The sequence below is a fragment of the Dermochelys coriacea genome, chromosome 4 (assembly GCF_009764565.3).
Source record: "Dermochelys coriacea isolate rDerCor1 chromosome 4, rDerCor1.pri.v4, whole genome shotgun sequence".
Taxonomy (NCBI): domain Eukaryota; kingdom Metazoa; phylum Chordata; order Testudines; family Dermochelyidae; genus Dermochelys; species Dermochelys coriacea.
The window spans coordinates 116,505,402-116,527,219 of NC_050071.1; the positions used below are offsets into that span (position 1 = coordinate 116,505,402).

Here is a 21,818-nt window from a genome sequence, read left to right on the forward strand (position 1 = left end):
TATTATCTGTCGAAATTAAAAAAGAAAAATAATAAATTGAATTATTCTTCGAGTGCTTGTTAATGTCCATTCCAATCAGGTGTGTGCACGTGCATGGTAGCCGAAAGATTTTTCCCATAGCAACCTCTGTCAGATCAGCCTGGGCGCCCCCTGAAGTCGCACCTTCATGGCTCTCAATATAGAGCCCTGCCAACCATCACCGCCTCAGTTCCTTCTTACTGCTGGTGATGGTTAGCTGAAACGTCCCATAGCCCTTGCTTAGCAAGTGCCTTTATCTCCATTTTATATATAGTTTTTCTTTAGTTAGTATTGTGTAGTAGTTATAATTAGTTAGAGATAGTTGGGGGTTCTCCTCCCCACTTCTTACTCCCTGGAACCAGGGTATCCTGCGGTCCCCGGGGTTTAAAACCTGTGACGTCTGCACTAAGCGCATGCCAAAGAGTGACTCTCGCACTTCTTTTTTAAGGTGCCTATGGGAAGGTCACCAAAAGGACTGTGAGTTCCGTCCCAGAACTATTAAAGAAAGGAAACAGCGGCTTAAGGTTCCCCTAATGGAGGCAGCTCTTTGGCCCCACTCAGACCCCAGGTCCGGGGACCCCAAACCCAGCATGTCCTCATTGATGCGGAGTGCCCTGGCACTGTCATCCCAGGAATCGGGGCCGAAAGTGAAGGACTCCTGAGACACTCGGCTCCTCCTGTGGCCAATTGATGGCTAGGCACTGGGCTCAATCACTGGTGCCTCAGGAGAAGAAGAAGAAGCTGGAGAGAGACCATTCTGCCCCCCTCCCCCACTAAATCTAAGGAGCCATTGGCTGTGAAACCCCAGTCGGGCCACAGCACCAGGTCCCCGGGCAGGGCTGCATCGACTCCTCCCCAGGCGAGGCTGTTGAGTCTGGGCCTACCATGCTCACCAGACTCCACTGGCTAGCAACTGCTGCTCCCCTTGACACTGGAGGCCTTTGAGGCAGCTCAAGACTTGCTGTGCCTCACAGCACCATTCTTGCCCATAGGACAGAGGCGGCTCCGGCCCTGTCTGCACCACCACGGCCCCAGGTGCAATCAAGAGGGAAGCCAGCAATGATGTCCTGGCGCTCTCCTCCTCCACGGCACCCTCTGGCTCTGACCCCTTTGGAAAGAGAACCCAGTCAGTGCCCCAAAGCATGGCTCCTCTGTGGTCTTCCTTTTCGGAGACCTCAGAGTCGGAATCAGACTCCAACCGCTCCGATAAGAGCAGGAGAAGGAGGTCCAGATCATGGCAGGAGAGACAGGCTTATCTGGCGCTGTGGCTGCCGCAGTGGCAAAACCCTCCTGAGTGGCCCTTCTGGACTCCCTGAGCCTTTCACCAGAGCCAGGGAAGGAGCCAAGGGTCCTGCTCACTGTCGACTTCAATGGCTTCGGCCACCTTTATTTCAGTGGCTGGTCGCGCAGCCAGTGGACTATTGCCACCGACATCGACACCATCAGCTGCGGCCCCATCACTAGTGTTGACTTTGGTGGGAGCACTATTGCTGGCATCGGCTTTGACAGTGGCTCCTGCACCACCAGTGGCACCGACAGTGGCACTGATGGCGGCTCCGGCACCGACAGCACTAGCAGCGGCGATGCTGACGCCGGCACTGAGTTCAGTGCCGACAGCCCCAGCACTAAGCATGGCACCATCCATGTTGGCACCTGCACAGGATCCCTGAGAGTCACGGGATCCCTTGGGAGCCAATGGCAGGGAGCAGCCGCTGTTCTTTGAGACTTCCTCCTTGTCGCCAGACAAGGCACTGGCTGGCACCACCATAGCCCCGGCGTTTAAAGACAATCGGGTGTTGCAGTAGTTGTGGTGCCAGGTTGCCCAAGGTCTGCGCATCAAGGCAGAGGAGGTAGTAGAGGACTCTGATCTCATGGTGGATATCCTCGCACCCTCTGGACCTTCCTGTATTGCCCTAGCACTCATTAAACTATTGCGGACACCACCAAAATCCTGTGGCAGACCTCAGCCTCATTGCCACACACACCAAGTGCAATGATCGGCAGTATTTTGTACCTTCTAATTGTTATGAACATCTTTATTCCCACCCGCAACTTGATTCCCTTGTTGTCGACGCTGCTAATCAGCGCGAGCGGCAAGGTTTCCAAGGCCCCTCCCCCAGAACAGGGAGGCTAAAAACTCAGCCTTTTCGGGAGGAAGGTCTATTCCATGGGTGGATTGCAGCTTCGAATTTCCAACCAATCTGCCATTTTTGCAGCAATGGCAAAATTTGTGTAGCTGCTCCCTCTAGACTCCTGTGCCGAGTTTTCGGCCTGGTTGAGGAGGGCAAGCTAATCTGAGCTTCTCTGCAAGCTGTGCTGGACAGTGCTGATGCAGCCACGAGAGTCATGGCTACAGGGGTGGCCATGAGAAGGGGCTCCAGATCTCTGGTCTCCCGTACGAGGTCCAGCAGATAATACAGGACCTCCCCTTTGAGGGTGTGACTCCGTTTTCGGAGAAGACAGATAAAAGGCTACATAGCCTGAAATACTCTAGAGCCACCCTCAAATCCTTTAGCCTACATACTCCCGCCATGCAGTGGAAACATTTCAGGCCTCAGCCTCCTCTGCGATTCTACCCACAGAACCGACAGGATGGCTCCCAGTGGAGGAATAGGAACGGCAGAAAAAGGCTGCACCTGTCCTCAGGCCAGGACTTCGGCCAATCCAAGCCACCTTCCAGCCCCAAACTGGCCTTTTGAAGGTGTGGTCAAGGATGACGCACCAGAAGAACTGGATCTACCCCGCCTTAGCTTTTTCTCCTGATTGTCTCCTTTCTACCGTGCATGGTGCCATTTCACTTTGGACCGCTGGGTGCTCCGCATGGTAGAAAGGGGATACTCCATCCAATTCTGTGCCCTCCTTCCCTTCCACCCCCGCTTCCCCATCCCTCTTCAGGGACCCTCTCACGAGCAACTCCTTATACAGAAGGTGCACTTGCTCCTTTCGCAAGGGGCAGTGGAAGAGGTTCCTCAAGAGCAGAAGGGCTAGGGTTTCTATTCTCAGTATTTCCTAATACCAAAATCCAAAGGCAGGCTCAGGCACATACTAGACCTTTGAGAACTCAACACATTCATGAAGAAGCTCAAGTTCTGCATGGTCTCTTTGGCCTCCATCATCCCTTCATTGGATCCAGGAGACTGGTATGCCACCCTCAATTTGAAGGACACATACTTTCACATAGCAATAACTCTGTCCCACAGAAAATACCTCAGGTTTGTGGTGAACCACTACCAGTTCAGTCCTCCTGTTCGGCCTGTCAGCAGCACCTCGTGTTTTTACCAAGTGCATGGCAGTCATGCGCACTCCATCAGGTTTCAGGCCTCTTCAGCCGCTTTCCTGGCAAAGATTCCCACCCAGGAAATCTGAAGAGCAGCAACGTGGTCCTCCATACACACTTTCACCACGCACTATGCAATCACCCAGCAGGCCAGAGACGATGCGGCATTCAGAAGAACAGTGCTCCAATCAGTGGACGACTCCGACCCCGCCTCCTGAACTTGGGCTTGTGAGTCATCTGATTGGAATGGACATGAACAAGCACTCGAAGAAAAAACAGTTACTCATCTTCTTGTAACTGTTGTTCTGCGAGATGTGGTGTTCATGTCCGTTCCCATATGCACCCCCACATCCCTCTGTCGGAGTAGCCGGGAAGAAGGAACTGAGGGGGTGGCGAGTTGGCAGGGCTTTATATTGAGCATTATGAAGAGGTGACTCCCGGGGGCGCTCAGGCCAACCTGACAGAGGCTGCTATGGGAAAAGTCTTCTGGCTACCGTGCACGTGCGTGCGCACACATCTGATTAGAATGGACATGAACAACACCTCTCAAAGAACAACGGTTATGACAAGGTGAGTAATTTTTTTTTCTGCCAGGCCTATATATCTATATCTAGATAACACTTTGAAGATCTTTGATTGTATCCTTCCACACTTGCCTTCTAAGGTTGGGAGAGAGTCCTAGTGTAACCCTCGTGTAGCAACTTTCCAGATGGTCAAGAATTTTTTTGGACTATTGATAAATTTGTCAATAATGTAAAAGTATTTCTATTCATGTAAACTTTATTCAGGCATTTTAACTTAGGCTGAAGACTAGAAGCAGTTAATCTGCTGAGAACAAACAGGTACACAAAAGGTACCAGGTTTAGATTTAAAAAAATTCTTAAAGTTGCCAATTTACTGAATTTTCAAATTAGAGTTAGAATCCTGAAGGAGAATTGACCAAAGGAATTAAAATATCCAGAAGAAACAAACTGCACATCACTTGAAGGCAAGAAAAACTCAACATATACATAGTAGTCCAAATTCAGCCCTTCATGGTGGTTTCACACACATAATTGAGAGCAGAATGTGGCTATGTGTGTATCTACCAGATGAGTGTTAGAAACATGTAGACTGTACATTTAGTATATTCACTGTAGTCTAGCTGAATGTGCTTGTATTCCAGTACATTCTTTCTCTACAGTCAATCAAAATTTGTTGTAATTTTTACTGAGAAGTCCTGTCTTTATATTTTTTTTTAAAAAACTATCATAACTCAAATTAGTGCTAATTAGTCACAGAAGCTTTAAGATATCAGAAAAACTAGGTTGTTAAGTAGGATTTGATGGACAAGGAACAATTAAACAGCAATAGCTCAGTTACTCTGAGTAATTATTCTCAGATACATGCCAATCTTGCCTCTAAACTAAAAAACTTTGGAAGAGGAATTGAGATTTCCAGTTACTTAATATTGGAAGTATATTATAATAAGAAAAATAAAACCTTGCCCTCATCTTTGAGCATATGTGGCTTCTTTTTATACTCTAGATAATAATTTTGTGTTCATTTATAGTTTTGTTTGTTGTTGTTGTGGGAGAGCTCCTAGAGAGGGTGCATTGGAGAAACAAAAGTGTCTCCAACTCTTCGTTACAGCTGTTGGAAGCGACAATGGAATGAACCATGGAAGGCTATGGAGCCAAGTTGGCTCTCTCAGGAGCAAATAATTCAGAGAATTGGCAAAAAATGACACTCCAGAAAATAGCCATTTTTTTTTAACTTGGCTGTTTGAACTCAGATCAACAGAAAGATACTTGTAGAAGCAGTCTCTGAGTTGTAGACGGATGCAGCAGCTGCCACTAAGAAGACTGGACTCAGAACCTGTGAAGGAACTGCTTCTCTGCACTTCTATTCCTGACCTGCTGTGTTACTTTGGGAAAGTCATGTCAGCTCTCTGCACCTCAGTTTCCCCATCTCCATAATATGGCTAATTATACTTACCTTTCTTTTTAGATTGGTTTGATATCTAATGATAAGATGTGTGATATGAGGGGTTTTTGGGTGTACAAGAGTTGTTCACGTGAGCAGTTCATATCGGAGAATCCATGGAATATGTTACTCTGAGATTTGCACTTAATACATTCATTTCAAGTGGGCATATATTAATAAATTGGTATGTAAAGATAAAATTTCTCTACCACATTAAGTCCTATTTTACGTTACTTTTGTGCACAGATGCCTACAAGACACTTGGTAGGATGTTTGTATTTCCTTATAGCAACAGTTACAGCAGCTGCAGCCCTTTCAAAGGAGACACTTTTCTGTTTGGGATATGCCTATATTTACAGGCCAGTATCTAAACCTTAGTCTAGAAATAATTACATCTTTTAAGTTAGTGAAGATAAAAAATTCTTCATGTTAATTTAATAGTGAGATAATTCCAAGAGTCTGAATAAAGTCATTCTCGAACTCTGAGGCTGAAATCCTGTGTTGAAGTTAGTGGGAGTTTTACCATTGACTGTGGGGATTTTGGAGAAGCAGGATTTCACCACTAGACACTTATGAGTTGAAATTAGTCCTTTATGTTATTGTAAAGACAATTTCTTCTAAGTTTTCTGTAAAATACTGAGATCCTGTGAAGTTATTAAATTCTAATGATCTTTATATAGCTAGTATACAGACAATTATTTCTAGATTAAAAATTCATGAATTTTACTATGAAAATTTCATTAGTAGGACATGCTGCTTCCTAGCATTTAACTTGTAATGAATATACCTATTCGTTGGGCAAGTAAATTCAATTGTATTGTTTTAGATACATCCAAATTGGGGAAAATGTAGAGTGAGATGTTGAAAGAGAAGCTGATCCATCCGTGGCTCATAGATATATTGGAATAGCACCATCTTCTGATTGTTTAGTACATTACATCTTTCATGCCTTTGACTAAAGCAGAAAGAACTCTACAGGAAAATATTCCTTCAGTTTGGATTTCAGTAACCTTAGTACCTTAATGTACTTTTCTTCTTGTGAGCTACACTGTTCATAAAATAGCTAAATATTGAATATACATTATTTGCTTTTGCATTGGTTTTATTGTAGTAACTGTAAATTCTGTAAAAAGAAAAGCAGTACTTGTGGCACCTTAGAGACTAACAAATTTATTAGAGCATAAGCTTTCGTGAACTACAGCTCACTTCATCAGATGCATCCGATGAAGTGAGCTGTAGCTCACGAAAGCTTATGCTCTAATAAATTTGTTAGTCTCTAAGGTGCCACAAGTACTGCTTTTCTTTTTGCGAATACAGACTAACACGGCTGCTACTCTGAAACCCTTAAATTCTGTATTTTTGTTTAATTTTATATTGTTTAATTTATGCAATATAGAGTAGCCTCTAATGTCAGTTCTTACAAAGGAACATTGCTTTTTGCACCAAATAATGTCTTTATTAATTGTTTATCAGTATGTCATTAGTAGATTAACCAAACTAAATTAATTTAAATTCATCCCTGTGTCTGTGATATTTGAAATATATTTTCACTGTAGATTAAAGAGATGATTCTGATATCTTTTCTGCCAGCCAGCTGTGTTTCAAGGCATATGGTGATGGTCTTAAATAGGGAGCAAGACCAGTAAAGTTGTGGGAACAGCTACTAAGTGTCTTCATTCTAGAGGAAAATACTTTTTCTTGAATGTATATTTACTGGAATAGAGCATTTATTGTCCAAATAGGTTAATTTTAATTAAATTGAAAGAATGAAGTGCAATCATCATGGAATTAAACATCAATTTAAAAGGTTTTGAAACCAGCATTTCTGTAAAGTTAAATCCCCCTTCCCCCCAATCCCTCAAAGAGTGGGTAAGAAAATGTGGATATGAAATAGTGTAATAACTTAAGTGTTTTGGAGACTGAAACAAATGCTCTGTATAGTTCATTTACTTAAAAAAATGTGTTTTGTGTGATTGTTGTGCTTGTAAAAGGTTGACAGTCCTCAAATTGAACTCTTCTTTTTATTCACTGAAAAGACACTTGGAGAGGAAATATTGTGCAAATAGAGATTCAGACAGCCACAAAATAATCACCACCATTGCCCTTACACTGTAATGTGATGCTTGTTACTTGTGTGCAGTGATTGCCATTTGTCTGATATAGTTAGTACACTATGGTATCTGAGATGCTGCTACATTTCCCAATATTTGGTCTAGTGTGTCTATGATAAATTAGATTGTATCTAAGTGGAGGATTGGAGCCCAAATTTTATAAGATATGTTGATGGGTATTTTGGATTTTGTTTTTGTTTTTTGTTTCATTTAAATATGGCATAGAAAATTGTTTTACTGACCTTGACATTTATACTGTGGTAATCACTGTGGCATCTTGAGTGATTGATATGATACAAATCCAGCAAAAAAAAAAAGGTTAGTCTTGGGTTTTCTTCCTTCATCACTAGCACAGGTCATGTTTTCTTTCTTTCTTCCCTCCCCACATATAGTACGTACTCCATTAGAGGTCCTATGATAATAAAAGGAATTAGACATAACCTGCAAGTAAAAAAACTTAAATTATACATATACTGATGTTTGAGACAGAAGTAACAGTTTTAACTTAAGCAACTTACTTCCATTGGTCAAGTGTCTTCATCACAAAATAACAATAATCAGTATTTACTGATTGGCACCATGGTTGGGAATCTTAACACAGGTGCCAAGGAGTCAGTGGCAGGAAGGATAGTATGATGGATGGAGCAACAGACTTGGACTCAGAAGAACAAAATTCAGTTCCCGCCTCAATGAGAGACTTTGTGTGACTGTGAACAAGTTACTTCATTTAACCTATACCTCATTTTCTAATCTGTGAAATGAGGCTATCACTTCCTTACCTTACAGGGATGTTGTGAGGAAAAAATCTGTTAATAATTGTGAAGCACTCAGATACTCTGATGATGAGGGCAATGTAAGTACCTGGATATCTAGGTAGATTGTAATGGAGATTGAACAGTCCTCTCCACCACGCAGTGGCAGTCTCTCCTTGAGATTAAGCTAAAACGTACAAAGGTGACACTGCTTCTGAATGATGATGTTCACACAACAATTAAATATGCTTTAACTTCATATCTTTAATTAATTTGTTTAAACTTTCTTGAGTGTCCCTGCATTATTAATAAGCTCTTAGTCACTCTAGGAATTGAGGGGCTCAATGGCTGGAGATGGGACAAACCAAAATCAGCAGAAATCTTTTTAAGTTTCAGCTCTTGCCTCCTTCTCCCTCACTCCCTCAGAAAAGTGAAGGACAGACCATTGTTCCTGTGATGTATTTTAAATTAAAATGTATTGCAATTTAACTCAATTGATCTGTCTAATTAATATTGTCTTCTGTTTTGAACATCATCCTTGTTTCTTAAAGCATTTGTGGTAGGATTAAGAACTAAAGATGTATCTGACATGAAGGCAAAGCAAAACACAAAAGGGATCAAGTTCAAATTATCTGTATTGACTTAGTCTGTTCAGTCAATGACTCTATGGTGCCTGTAAAATTTTCTGCCAAGAACGTATCAACAGTGAAATAAGAGGAAAATGTCCAGTTGAGAAAAATATCTTTCATCTACACTATGTAATGTTCTGTCTTTCAGTGCTTCTGAGTAAATTGTTGTATAAACTTGTATATTTTTTTTAGTTTTGAAAACAAATTTAAGCATATTCTTTCCCCCCTTTTAAAATAACTTTTGTTTGCATTTTATCCCCTTAAAATGCTAAAAAGGTTTTTGCAAGCAATATCAACCTATTTCCTTAAATATTTCCCGAGGTACCAAACATTTGACACACTTGTTGGCATGCCCATACTAAAGCCCGCTTGCAGATATCCTCCAAAGTTTAACACAGTTGGTTTATTGCTTCTCATTGGAATCTGCTTACTATTTGACTGAAGCCAATTTTAAATCCTGGAAGCACTGTATTTTTCAGTATTGTCTTGTTGCTAACGGTTTGCAAGAACTAGTATATTTGTTGAAGCCTTAATGAGAACAGAAGGCTGGCATTTTTTATATATAATCTGTTTAAATATGACTTGAAAGTCCTTATTAAATCTGATTATTTTCCTTTCAGAAGATTAATCTCTAGATTAAAACCATTACAATGAACATAAAAAATACAATAAAGGGAAAACTTGCCCCATTATGTTTAGCTTTTGCTAGTTCATGTCTTAGAAACACCCATTGCATGATGACCTAATACGTATGTGTACATATGTTGCCAAGCTGATTTACTGTGTGCTTCATTCTAAAAAGCTCCACCACAGATCCGGCACCTTTGTGCACATTACTCGTTTTAGCAGCAAGAGTAATCTTTATAGTTTTTATATGCATATGCTGGTTCCATGGTCAGGAAGTGTATGTACAAAAGGAACTCTGTGCACGAAACCATTCAGATCTCACCTCTGCTCTCAGAATACCCTTTTGAAGCTCCTGTTGTTAAGCTTTTCTGGTTTTAGAGGGGTCAAGACTGTGATGAAAAATTTCCACCTTACATTCCCTCTACTAGACATGAATTTTCTTGTGCTTATATCTAGCATTCTGCCCAAATTTGGTCCTCTGTTTAAAAAGAGTTAAAATTATAAAATGAGCTGTTTTTCTTGAATTGTTCTGAAATGCATATTTTTGATACCTGTGGTTTCCTACCAGGATGAAGCTTTAAAAATATATTGTAGGTTACTGAGTTTGATAGGTTACTGAGTTTTTGAGCTATCAATTTCCGGTTTTCTGTAAAAGTAATTTCTAGATATTTTCATGGTTTTGTGGGAGAAAGAGGAAAAGTAATAGCTTTCTAAAATGCTAAAATATGGCACTAGCTGCTATTACTCTGTCTTAACAATTCTTCTAATATGGTATCTGATTTGTTACTCTGTCCTCATAAAGAAGCATCAGCATTAGAGTGTATATGACAGCGAGAACGTAAACACATGCTTGCAATCAAATTTAATGTATTTCATCTGTCTTCAACTAATAACAATCTGTCATGCTATCTATCTGAGCAGGGGCATAAACAGTTTATTTTGTGTTTGGAATAACTTCCTGGAGGTAGTTAATGTGACATGTAGTTTGTCTGAAATGAGTATAACCAGATCAACACTCTAGATGTTTTCTTGATAACCTAAAAAATTACTGAGAAAATCTGTACTGGAACTATATTTATATTTCACTTTCAGCTTCCTTAAGTCAGACGGGTGGTATACGTTTCACCAGGACTTCACTGAAAGTGTGTTCTTTTCTTGGCATCTGATACGGTTTTAGTGTGAGAAAAGGATTACAGGCATTAATAGAAATTTAAGTGTAAAAGGTTGCAGTTCCCATTCTGACACTAAGATTCCATTGTTTACCTTGTAAAGGAGAGTGCATTATATTGATGCTAATTTACAAGTGTCAAGTTAAAGCTAGTTTTTTAAAAGCAGTCTCTCTCTCTCTGTAGGTGATACACAGTGTATAACAGTAATGAGAAGAAATGATCGAATACTGAAATAATGCAGCTAGGTGATTTGATTAATGCATATGACTCCTGCATATGTCGTGTTTAACCTTTAATCTAAATATCGTAGATAAGTGTTTTTTGTTTTTTAAATGAAAACTTATCTTTAACCAGAAAATAACAATGTACTCAGCCTGAAAATCTTACAAAATACAACTCCTCAATCTGGCGAATCCAAATAGTTGTTAAATTTAAGGGCTAATTAGTAGCTCCCAGACTTAGCTGGAGAGCAATAGGATACAGAGTAATAGACTCAGGCAGAAGAGAGCTATAACTTTGGGATGCTGGGAAATACAAGGGGAGGAACCAGATAGGGCTAGTGCCTAGGAGGGACTGTATCTGGCCAGGACTTTGGGCCCTGCCAGTCAGCAACCTGGTAGGACATTGCTAGAGAGCATGCCTCTAAACCTATTAAACAAGTGTAGTAAATCCTGTTGCCCAGCATATATATCCTAATACCCCAGTGGCATCATGCCTTAAGCCATGATATATTAAAGCACTTCTGCTATGGTGGTGCCCCTCCTTTTCCCTAGTGCATCAATACCTAAGCACAACAAAACTTGAACCTTAAGTATCTGAGGTGAAGTTAAAATGACTGTAGTGTTTGAACTACATTGGTTCCCCATACAAACCAGTATGAAGACAATTCATTTAATCAGTTTATTGCATGATTGAGTTAAGATGCTTGAGTTAAAAATTTCTAGTGAAAAAGGCAATCTGACACTATAGTAAGCAAATAAGATGAAAAGAGAAAACGTTATATACTGCCCATTTGTATAATGACCCAGGAGTATTTTAGAAGAGAAAATATGTACATAATATTAAGCACATGTAAATAAAATTAATAAATTATTAGTGCATTTTACTTGTCATGTCTGTGTGGGCTAATTGTGATAGCTCATTGTTTATACTTCGTGTAATTTTATAACTTGTATGAACAGCTGCAAATACTTTTCAGAAAGATTTAATTTCATTTTCCATGCTCTCTAACATACTTTATAAAAGAATATACTTATAAGCAGGGCTATAGATTAATAAGAATGTGTATTCATAACTTAAATTACCCTCAACTACAGTTAAATATGAAATTGTCCATTTTTAATGATAAAATCAGATGGTTGTAAATGCATGCACATATATAGTACATACTTATACGCCAATAATGTAACATTGATTTGTGAAAGTTTAAGCATAAATATGAGAACTGTCAATTATGGATGCCCTCGCAGTACAGTTAGCACAACTGTACATTTTTAAATTAAAGGGGTATCCGATTTAGACTGGGGAAGCCCTTGTGAAACTACCTGTGCAAATCAAATGTGTTAATGTACATGGTTTTTAAAAAAATGGGTAGCTTAGCAATTAGTGGTAGATACAATACCTTGACATAAGCATAGTTCAGGTTCTCTATATGGGAGTGGTGCCATATAGGTTAGATGAAGAGACTGGAGATCCATGAGAAACCCCAGCAAACCATCTCTCTCTCACACACACCCACACACACACACACGTCTTGCCTAATATGCATAGTGGCTGCTTCTCTCCATTGCTCCCAGCATAAGCATCATGGCTGTTTCTTGGGCTGCCTTTTAGATTGCCTTGTGAGTGTATGCTCCTGTTCCCTCCACTGTTGTGTGGCATTCATGCAGAATTGTAACCCTGTCCTACCCTTAATCCAGCAAACTCTTATTTCTTGTGGACTTCTGAGTGGTAATGGTGCAGAATGCTGGCAGCCACTTGGTGAGTGGAGATTACTACTATATGTAGCTACTTTCCCGGCTGTGTGGGCCTTTGAACCATATTTCTGCATAATTGCTTCTCTCTCTGTGGCACAGGGCCATTTGAAAGTATGTGTAATTATTTGTTTTTGTAACTTTTTTGAGTTGTTACTGTTATTCTCAGAACTTGTCATTTATCAGCCATGAGATGACTGACTGTTTTTGAAATATCTTCACCATAACATACAGCATTTTACTGATTGCCCAATAAAATATCTTTTGGCACTTATTGGCCTGTCACGGTAGTTACTAGTTTTATTACAGCTCTATATAGTAAGTTACATTAAACCTGTTTTATTACCAAGCCTTATTTTGAGACAATAAACATGTCCCTTTTGGGACTTGGTGTCTGGTTTTTATTTGTTGAAATCAACTTCTGCTAAGCTAGTAAAATTAGTCCCTGTTTCATTTTATTGAAATCAGTGGGCTAGAGCTAATTAAACTGTTCTGATTATTAGAGTTTTGCATGTTTACGGTGGATTGGAATGTAAATGAGACAGTTGGTAAGTGGTCTGATGCAAGCTTTTTTTTATTTTGGTATATTTGGGTTGCCATCTAAATGGTGCAAATGAAATGAGTTTAAATAGTACTTTAAATTCCATAAAGACAGATGCAATCTTGTTGATTTCATACCGGTTCTCCAATTTGTCTAGGGTATTTTGAATTCTCAACCTGTCCTCCAAAGTGCTTGCAACCCCTCCCAGCTTGGTGTCATCTTCAGATTTTGTAAGCCTACTCTCCAGTCCACTATCCAAGTCATGAATAAACATATTGACTAGTACCAGCACACATCTTATAGTAATTTCATTTAGACCACAATTCCCTAGTTTGCTTATGAGAATATCATAGTGGACAGTATCAAAAGCCTTACTAAAATAAAGATATAATATGTCTGCTGTTTTCCTGCCCATCCAGTAGGCTATCTTGTGCCTGATATTGACTAGAAAATTGTCCATATCATGAGAGAACAGGTTATTTCTATTTACAGAATCACTGACTGCCATAATACATTCTTAAATAACTTGGTTGTGGAATCAAATCACTTGTAGAGAGAATGTAATTTTGGTGGTTGTTGTAACAATCTTACTACTTCAGTACGTTCCAAACTAGTAGGCATAATATGAGACCGTAAATGAGCAAATAGTTAGTTATGGGTAAGCCTCCATGAACAGTGTGGAATGTATCACAGATTGAAACTGTCCTTGGTAGTTACTGCAAACTCTTCTCTGGCTTCAGGGATCCATTTCCCACCCCCTCCTCTCACTGCGGGGACATGGCCACCATCTAATCTTGTCTTTTAACTTGTCGTTGAATGTGTTCCAGTTAGGTGTTATCATCTTCCTGTTCCAATAATTTCATTTCAGTGACTTTGGATACACTTACTCTGTGTTTTAGCTACCTGGATTAAATGTATGGATTAGCCAACCTTTACGGCTATGGATGGTAGTGTCATGCTACCCACTAGGTTCATAAAATGGAAAAAAAGAAATTCAGTACGTGAGAGGGAGAACCAAAGATTTTGAGAATCAACTTGACAGGGATAATCTGAGCTTCATGGGAATTCTGGAGGGCTCGGAAAGATTTTGAACTTGTGGCCTTTTTCGAATCTTGAATATCCCAAAATGGGTCTGAATATATTCAATGGTAATATTGTCATCGATAGATCGCACTGTGAACACCACTGAAGTTGCCTCTTCCAAGACCAAGTGAAAATACAACTAGCAGCTAGAAAGATGAGGGAAAGTAAGATTGACAATAGCATGGTTTGGGTTTTCCATGATTCGTGGCTGGCATAAGAGTTTTGTGCAAACATAATTACATTTCATACACTTGGCTATGTACCAAAGATACTATATTCACTTTGGGTATATATCTGCTTTGAAAATATTGGGACCCTCCATTGCACCTTCACTCTTGTATCTACAGAAGAAGCAGGCCAGTATCTTATTCAAAGGAAGATGAGTAATAATAGTTCTAGTTACTGCCTTTTGTTTTTGTTTTCAACATGTTGTTATGTTAAACTAAGTCAGTTACATTGCTTACTGGTTGCTAGGGACCTCCTATTTTATGGATCTCACTGTACGCACTGCTTTCCCATTTGTTATCTCTGTTACAAGCATACCCCTTTCCTTCTTCTTTCCCATGTTCTTCCTCTGTTAACGTTCCTCTTTCTCATTTGTCTAATCTGAGATGTAGTTTATATTGTTTTGTTCTGGACACAAAGCCACATGGTATCTAAACCTTCATATCATGCACCTACAGTACCATTCTTATACTGAAGTACAGCTGTATGCAGATAGTATGTTACAACCTTGCCCTAAAATCTGCATGGGCTTTCACGTATTTCAGCATGGAATTTAAAGTGGTGGTGAAGTGGGACTACTTGTGTGCTTAAAGTTAGGCCTGTGCTTAAGAACCATGCTGGATAAAGATCTTGGATCCCTTTAGGTAAACTAAGTAAAAACCAATATAGAAGTACATTGCTGAACTGAGGCCTAAATGACTTGAGCTTGGCTACCTGAAGGAACTTCTCTCTGGTGGTTACCCTGGCAGTTGCAATCAGTGGAGCTGCTTGAACTGAGATCTCCTGGTTTAAAAGAGAGAAAGGGCTGCTGCAGGGCAATTTTTGTGAGAGTGCTACCACTGACTTTGGAATTTCTTCCCTTAGACCAACAGATCCTGAATTTGTCAAAGCATGCTGTGGCACTTCTTTATTCTCTAATATTTTTGGTGGGAGAGAGAGATTGTCACTCCTCTGGGAGTCACTGGTAGGATTAAATATCAATGGCAGAGTCATAATGTATTAAGCAAATTTATCATGTGTGTTCAGTATTTGTACAGGTGCATAGAGTTTGGATATGCACTTTTAATAATGCATTTAAAGAAATATAATAAAATAAAATTGGAGGCTGGACTGAGGCCTCTCTAAAAATTTGGCCCATTAAGGTTGAACTAAAAAAAACAAAATCCTTCCCCCACCCCAAAATAGTTCTCCAGCAGGTGTGGTGGTGTAGTTCCCTCCTACAGAGCTATGTTACATCTAAAATGTGAAGACTAAAATAATGAAAGAAAATATTCTATATTTTCCATCTAAAAGATTTCTTGGCACAAGCCATCTCTTGTAGTACATTTTCTTTTCAAGAGGGGAAAAAAAAAGCAGTTGCTATATTAGCTGTGTAAGTTGTATGGTTTTTTTTTTAATTGGTTATTGACTTCATTTGGGACTTATCTTAACGGTATTCTTTCTATTTTTTTGTTAAATAAGTATTCTAGCTTCAATATTATGATAAACCAGTACTATAAACATTACTGTTAATAGCTTAGTATTTTAGTCCTCCTCAAATTAATGCCTGTGGTAGATGAGTGATTTTAGGCCTGTTCTTGTAAACAAGGCCTCAGTGATGTGTAAGGAAAAGCAACATGTGGCAAAAAGCTCCACATTAACCAAGGTAAGCAGCATAAATGGGGTATAGGAATCTCCTGTAAGATCAAAAATCTCAAGAGCCTACAAATTAAAGACCTCCAATATCATTTTTAAATAAAGCCTTTTATGTAGTATGAGAACATTTTTTCAGTTGATAGTCAAATGACACTATTATGCAGACTTACTAGATTTGCAAATTTACAAGTTTTTACAAGTCAGTTGGGTCCCTTCCTCAGGAAATTAGTTTAAGTTTTTTTTTCCTGTATTGACTCAAAGAGCCTAGTTGTCCTTAAATCCTTGTGAATATATTTGCCTTATAATTTGACGGCATTGAGTCAACACCCTTACAGGGACTGTAATGCAATAAAAAGAGAAACTGTTCAATATAGCTTCCAGTTACCCTGGATCAGATTTGGAGAAATTGGAATGTACACAATAAAACCTGTAGAAGACTTGAGTTCCATGTTGTGTTTTAAGCACCCAGTGCGTTTCAATGAAACATATTGTTTAAAAGCTTTGCTCTACTTCCAATGGGTATATAATGGGAAAAATGAAAATAATGCATACCACTCTTAAAATATGCATTTTATGTTGTTTAATACAGCTTTCTGAAGTATATCTTTGTGGAATTAAAAACTCCACTTACAAATAAATGAATATCAATATTTATTCAGTGTGATTTTAGCGGATTTTAATGTAACGGATATTTTTGCTGCATTGCTTTGTATTAACATTCTTTTATAACTCATTTACATTTTTAACTTGGAAGCAAACTATATGGAAGCAGACGTGTATCTGTAAGCTTTACCTTTATTTTGCAACAGTATTTGAATAACATTAGAATTTTTGTAGTGTATCACATTCGCATGCAGAACATTTGGGGCTTAGAGAGCAGCAGCCGTGCTAGTCTGTATTTGCAAAAAAGAAAAGGAGTACTTGTGGCATCTTAGAGACTAACAAATTTATTTGAGCCGATGAAGTGAGCTGTAGCTCACGAAAGCTTATGCTCAAATAAATTTGTTAGTCTCTAAGGTGCCACAAGTACTCCTTTTCTTATTTGGGGCTTAGTTTTACCCTCAGACTCACGTACATGACTCCTAACGGAGACAATGGGAGCTGCTTGTATGCACCTGAGCATGGAATTTGGCCTTTATTTTTAAATGAGTTTATTGCATGTCAAAGTTCAATTTTTATTGTAATTTATTTTTACATGTACACATAGAAATTTCAAGTAATGGGTTATTTTTCCTTTAGCAAATAATTATAAAACAAAAGGTTGTTGTTTGTATAAAGGAAAGATTGTGTCTATTGTAAGCATTTTCAAGGAATAACTGCCGAGACAGGAATCTAAATAAATGGGCTCCATTATAGTAATTTTTCCTTTGAACCTTTTTATAGTTGATTTGGAGCATATGCGAACAGTGAAAACTGACAAACACCAACGATTTTGCCAGGAAAATGGTTTCAGTAGCCATTTTGTGTCAGCCAAGACAGGCGATTCTGTAAGTAAGACAAACCAAATAATTATAATCCTTTTTTTAAAACTATATAACTCTGGAATGTGATGTGGTAATTTCACTGCACTCCAACTGTCAAGCTATCCAGAACTTCAGTCACTGCAGAGTGCACCTGCTTCGCTAGCGGAGTAGATCATCGGTATATATGTTATAATTATGCTTTGTTAATTATAGTGACGTCTCATCTGCTTTGAAATTCCACATATTGGCTCTAATCTATAAATGGTTTGAGATCTGGCTACCTTGCACGCTGCCTCTTTGTTTCTCTATGCATAGCATGACAGCTGTGATGAGCTGAATCTCTTTGCTGCCAGTCCAGTCACTAGGAGTATTGTCTTGAGGTCTGGAGACAGTATTTTCAGTAGAGGGTCCCCAGCCAATGGATACACTCCCTCTGATGGTTCATTGAAGCTTAATTTACTTATCTTCAGAACACAGTTAAAATGCATTTTTGGTTAATTATTTGACTATGAACCATAATCAGCTAGTGCGTTTGGTTAGATGAGAAAGGAAGAACTTTTGTACTAACTGTAACAGGTAATTTAAATAAAACTGGTGTTGTATTTAACTTTTGTTACACATCTTGATGTTATGGAAATGGGCATGAAAAGCCATAAAAATAATCTCACTGTCTCCTTAGTGGAAGCTATCATATTTTTAATAAATGATTTACTACCCTGGCTACATCATTGAATAATAAAAAACACTTTTTAATGTACAAAATGAATTGTGTTTTCAAAATGGAGTAATCAAATATTGTGGTTTAAGATCCTTATTCAAAGAACATAAAATTATAATACAATTCTAAAATTAATCTTATAGGTTTGTGATGGATGTTAAGTGATGACTGTTAACATTTCTGTTATAAACACAGATTATCAAGGGTTTCTAAATTGGCCATAAAATTTTGTATAAAAGTCTGTGCTCCAATCACATTGTCAGATTTAGTTAATTTTTTTAAAGTGTAACTTTTTGTTTTAGAACAAACAAAACTAAACATTTTGCAGTTTTAATGTCATACTCACTATAGTAGGCACATTCTATAATATGTTTTTTCAAATAGGCAACATCTCCTTTTCAAACTGATTTGATACATTGTTAGTGATGAGCAAATTAACAGTTCTTTTTTTTGTAATTGATATAGTTAATGTTGAAATCTGTGAAAGAGCCTTTCTAGTTTTTCTTTTTCACTGATCCCCAAATTACGGAAGTGTTTCATAGAATTTTTTTGAGTTTTTTTTTTTTAACTTGCTGGCCAGAAACATATGGATACTTGAACATAAAAGAATACATTACACAGAAGTATCTACTTCTCTTGTGAGCAGCTACTTATACTGTTAAAGTGAAAGCTTCAACTCCATTCTTAAATCTTCTGGGTGAGTGTATTCAGTAAAGAGTTCAGTATTACCCATTTTAATGCCAGTGTAGATATGGACTAGCTGAAATATTTTAACTAATTCGTTTGCTACTGTCCCACAGTAGAACAGAGGACTTTCCAATCTCCCAGAATCCAATCCTCTGCGAGCTGTGCTGAGAACTGGCACACCCCCTTTCCTGGGGAGGCTTGAGATAAACAAGATGAGCACAGACCAGCCTTGGGTTTTTAGGACCCTAAAAACCCAATCAGAGATTCCTAAAAAACAGAACTTTATTAGAAGAACACAAAAAGATAAAAGAAACACTATGTAAGATTAGAATGGAAGATAATCTCACAGGCAGTCAGATGCAAAACACAGCGAATCCCTCTAGGCAAAACCTTAAGTTACAAAAAGACACACAAACAGGAATACACATTCCCTCCAGCACAGCAAATTTTACAAGCCAAAAACAAAAGAAAATCTAATGCATTTTCTAGCTAGATTTACTAACTTTGTAGGAGTTGGATTGCTTGCTTTCTTAATCTGTTCCAGGCAGAGGCATCACACAAACAGACAGACAAAGCTCCCCCTCCCCCCCCCCCCAGATTTGAAAGTATCTTGTCCCCTTATTGGTCATTTTGGTCAGGTGCCAGCCAGGTTACTTGAGCTTCTTAACCCTTTACAGGTAAGAGGATTTTATAGTACAGTATCAGAGCTTTTTAACCCCTTCCCTTTATATTTATGACACCAACTAATTCAAGGACAAAAGATGTAATCTTGTACCATAGGCACAGCCCAAGTGTCTGTCTAGGGAAAGTTTCACTTTTTAAAAGGGGTTTTATGCAATGTGTCCATCTTGTTTTATTGTCCAAATATAGGATTCAGTGCCAGGCTGTCACATATTTTAAATGCATCATGTTGTTAATGCTATTTCTTAAAAGCCATTATGGATTTAAGACACTATGTTGCAAACACTTACACATGTGTCTAACTTTAAGTGGGGAACTAATCACATGCAGAATAGGGGCCCTGGTGGTGTATGTGCTAAACCCTATTGTTCTGAGGTACAGAATCCCACATTTCTGCTGCACAATACACGAGTAAAATATTTTTGAGCAAACATTAATGAATACCCTTATTCATATTTTGCAACACTAACCATCATATTTGAAAGGGGTTTTGTATAAGCACTTGTTTAAACTTGTGTCTCTGGAGACAAAGTAGAAGTGCTGCCTAACAATCCAGCATGCTGTTCATTCCCTTATATCATTGCTGAATTATTTTAAACAGCATTGAATTTACCAGATGAAGTTATTTTCAGATCTGTTTTGCACAGGTCATATTTTTGCATATCTCATTGTTTACAGTTCAGGAAAGGTTTGATATATTTAAAAGTAACTTGAGGATGTCTGTTTTTAATCATTTAAGCTCTATTTTTTTATGTAGGTCTTCCTGTGTTTTCAGAGAATTACTGCTGACATCCTTGGCATCAAATTAAACAAAGCAGAAATGGAACAATCACAGGTGATTGTCCTGCATACCTTGCTTTTATTAGATATTTTCTTGGTGTTTTAAAAAAATATGAATACAAATGAATAATACATTTTCCTTCAAGGTAAGCTGCATCCCATTTGTGCTTGAGTCAGTTGTATGCTTCTATTACAGCCTTCCATATATATTCATTCCTATATATGTGTAGTTTAAAAACATTTTAAACTTTACAAAATTTGTGTCCTACTAAATTAGAAAAAAAATAATTCAAAAGCTTTTTCTGGTTAAAAAATAACATAGCTATATTATATACATTCAAGTGTCTGTTTATATACCTATATATAGTTTTATTGTATCTTCAAGTTATGTGCCCGACACACTAATTGCATTTACAGTGTGCTCAGTACTTTACATGGTACAAACTGTATATTTCCAGTCCTCAAAAACACAAGTCGGAACACGCTGAGAAATCCAAAAGCAGGAACAAACTTGGAGGGTTTAATTAGGTATAGATATAGGTATATAGTTATAGATATACAGAAACAGAGACATTGTCAAATGTACATATGCTTTCATTAAACACTAGGTATGATTTTATGGCACTTATGTCCTTATTTGTAGTTCTGTACAGTTTTAAATAAAATTTATTTTAGAGAGTTATAGGTTAAAAAAAAAGAAATTGTAGGTATAAATCTATATGGATATAAATGTTGCACATTTACATAACTGTAAACAATATCTTGTCAAAGTGGAAAAAGATGTTGCATGTGGCGCAGTCAAAAAAAAAAAACATCCGTATAGTACAGTATGTTAAGGCCAGATTTTGGTTCATTCTTTGTACCCACACAACAAAGTGCCTCTATGTTGATTGCCCATCCCAAAGAGCGAAAAGCAGCCTCTTCAAAGTAACTACTGCCCACCCTACACAGGTGGGTGGATGGGGAGTGGTTGGAGTTTTGACTCCAGAGTCTCTAATGCCAATGCATTAGGCAACTCAGTTGTACTGGCACCCTAGGTAGCGTTGCCACCTGTCCAGGTTTTCCCCGGATCATCCCTTTTTTGAGGTAACTCCATAAAGGTGCTCAGTCTACACTGCCAGCTGTCCCATTTTATGTGCTTAGGATCATCCCAGGTGTCCTGGTCTTCTGTACCTCAGAGGTTTGAACCCTAACCCCAGGGGACATGTGCTGTGCTAGGTATAGCATAGTTTTACTGACTTCAGTAAATCATCATAGTTCTATTAATGCGACACTGATTTATATCAGATGAGAATCAAGCCCATCATGTTCAAATGGCTGTGAAAAAATTGCTGCTTATTCCTTTATGAAGGGTTTGTGATATTGATTTTTAATTAGCTTCCTGGAAGTACCAATCCCAAAAAATCTTAGTTTAACACTGAAATATCTTTATATGATCTCATAGCATTCAGCTTCTCTGTGTTAGGTACCTCAGTGCTGTGTTT

General features: G+C 38.5%; 1 protein-coding gene across 5 annotated transcripts in view; it reads left to right on the forward strand.

Annotated features, from left to right (window-relative positions):
- Positions 1 to 21,818, forward strand: part of RAB28 (RAB28, member RAS oncogene family) — an 85,148-nt gene that overhangs the window by 56,618 nt on the left and 6,712 nt on the right. For 3 of the 5 annotated variants that reach the window (XM_038399397.2, XM_043514144.1, XM_038399398.2), the window contains exons 5-6: positions 17,389 to 17,492; positions 20,312 to 20,389. In XM_038399397.2, coding sequence (XP_038255325.1) covers positions 17,389 to 17,492; positions 20,312 to 20,389 — 182 coding nt within the window. Of the gene's footprint in view, positions 1 to 17,388; positions 17,493 to 20,311; positions 20,481 to 21,818 lie in introns of all 5 variants that reach the window. The other 2 variants (XM_043514145.1, XM_043514146.1) reach the window with 2 other exon arrangements.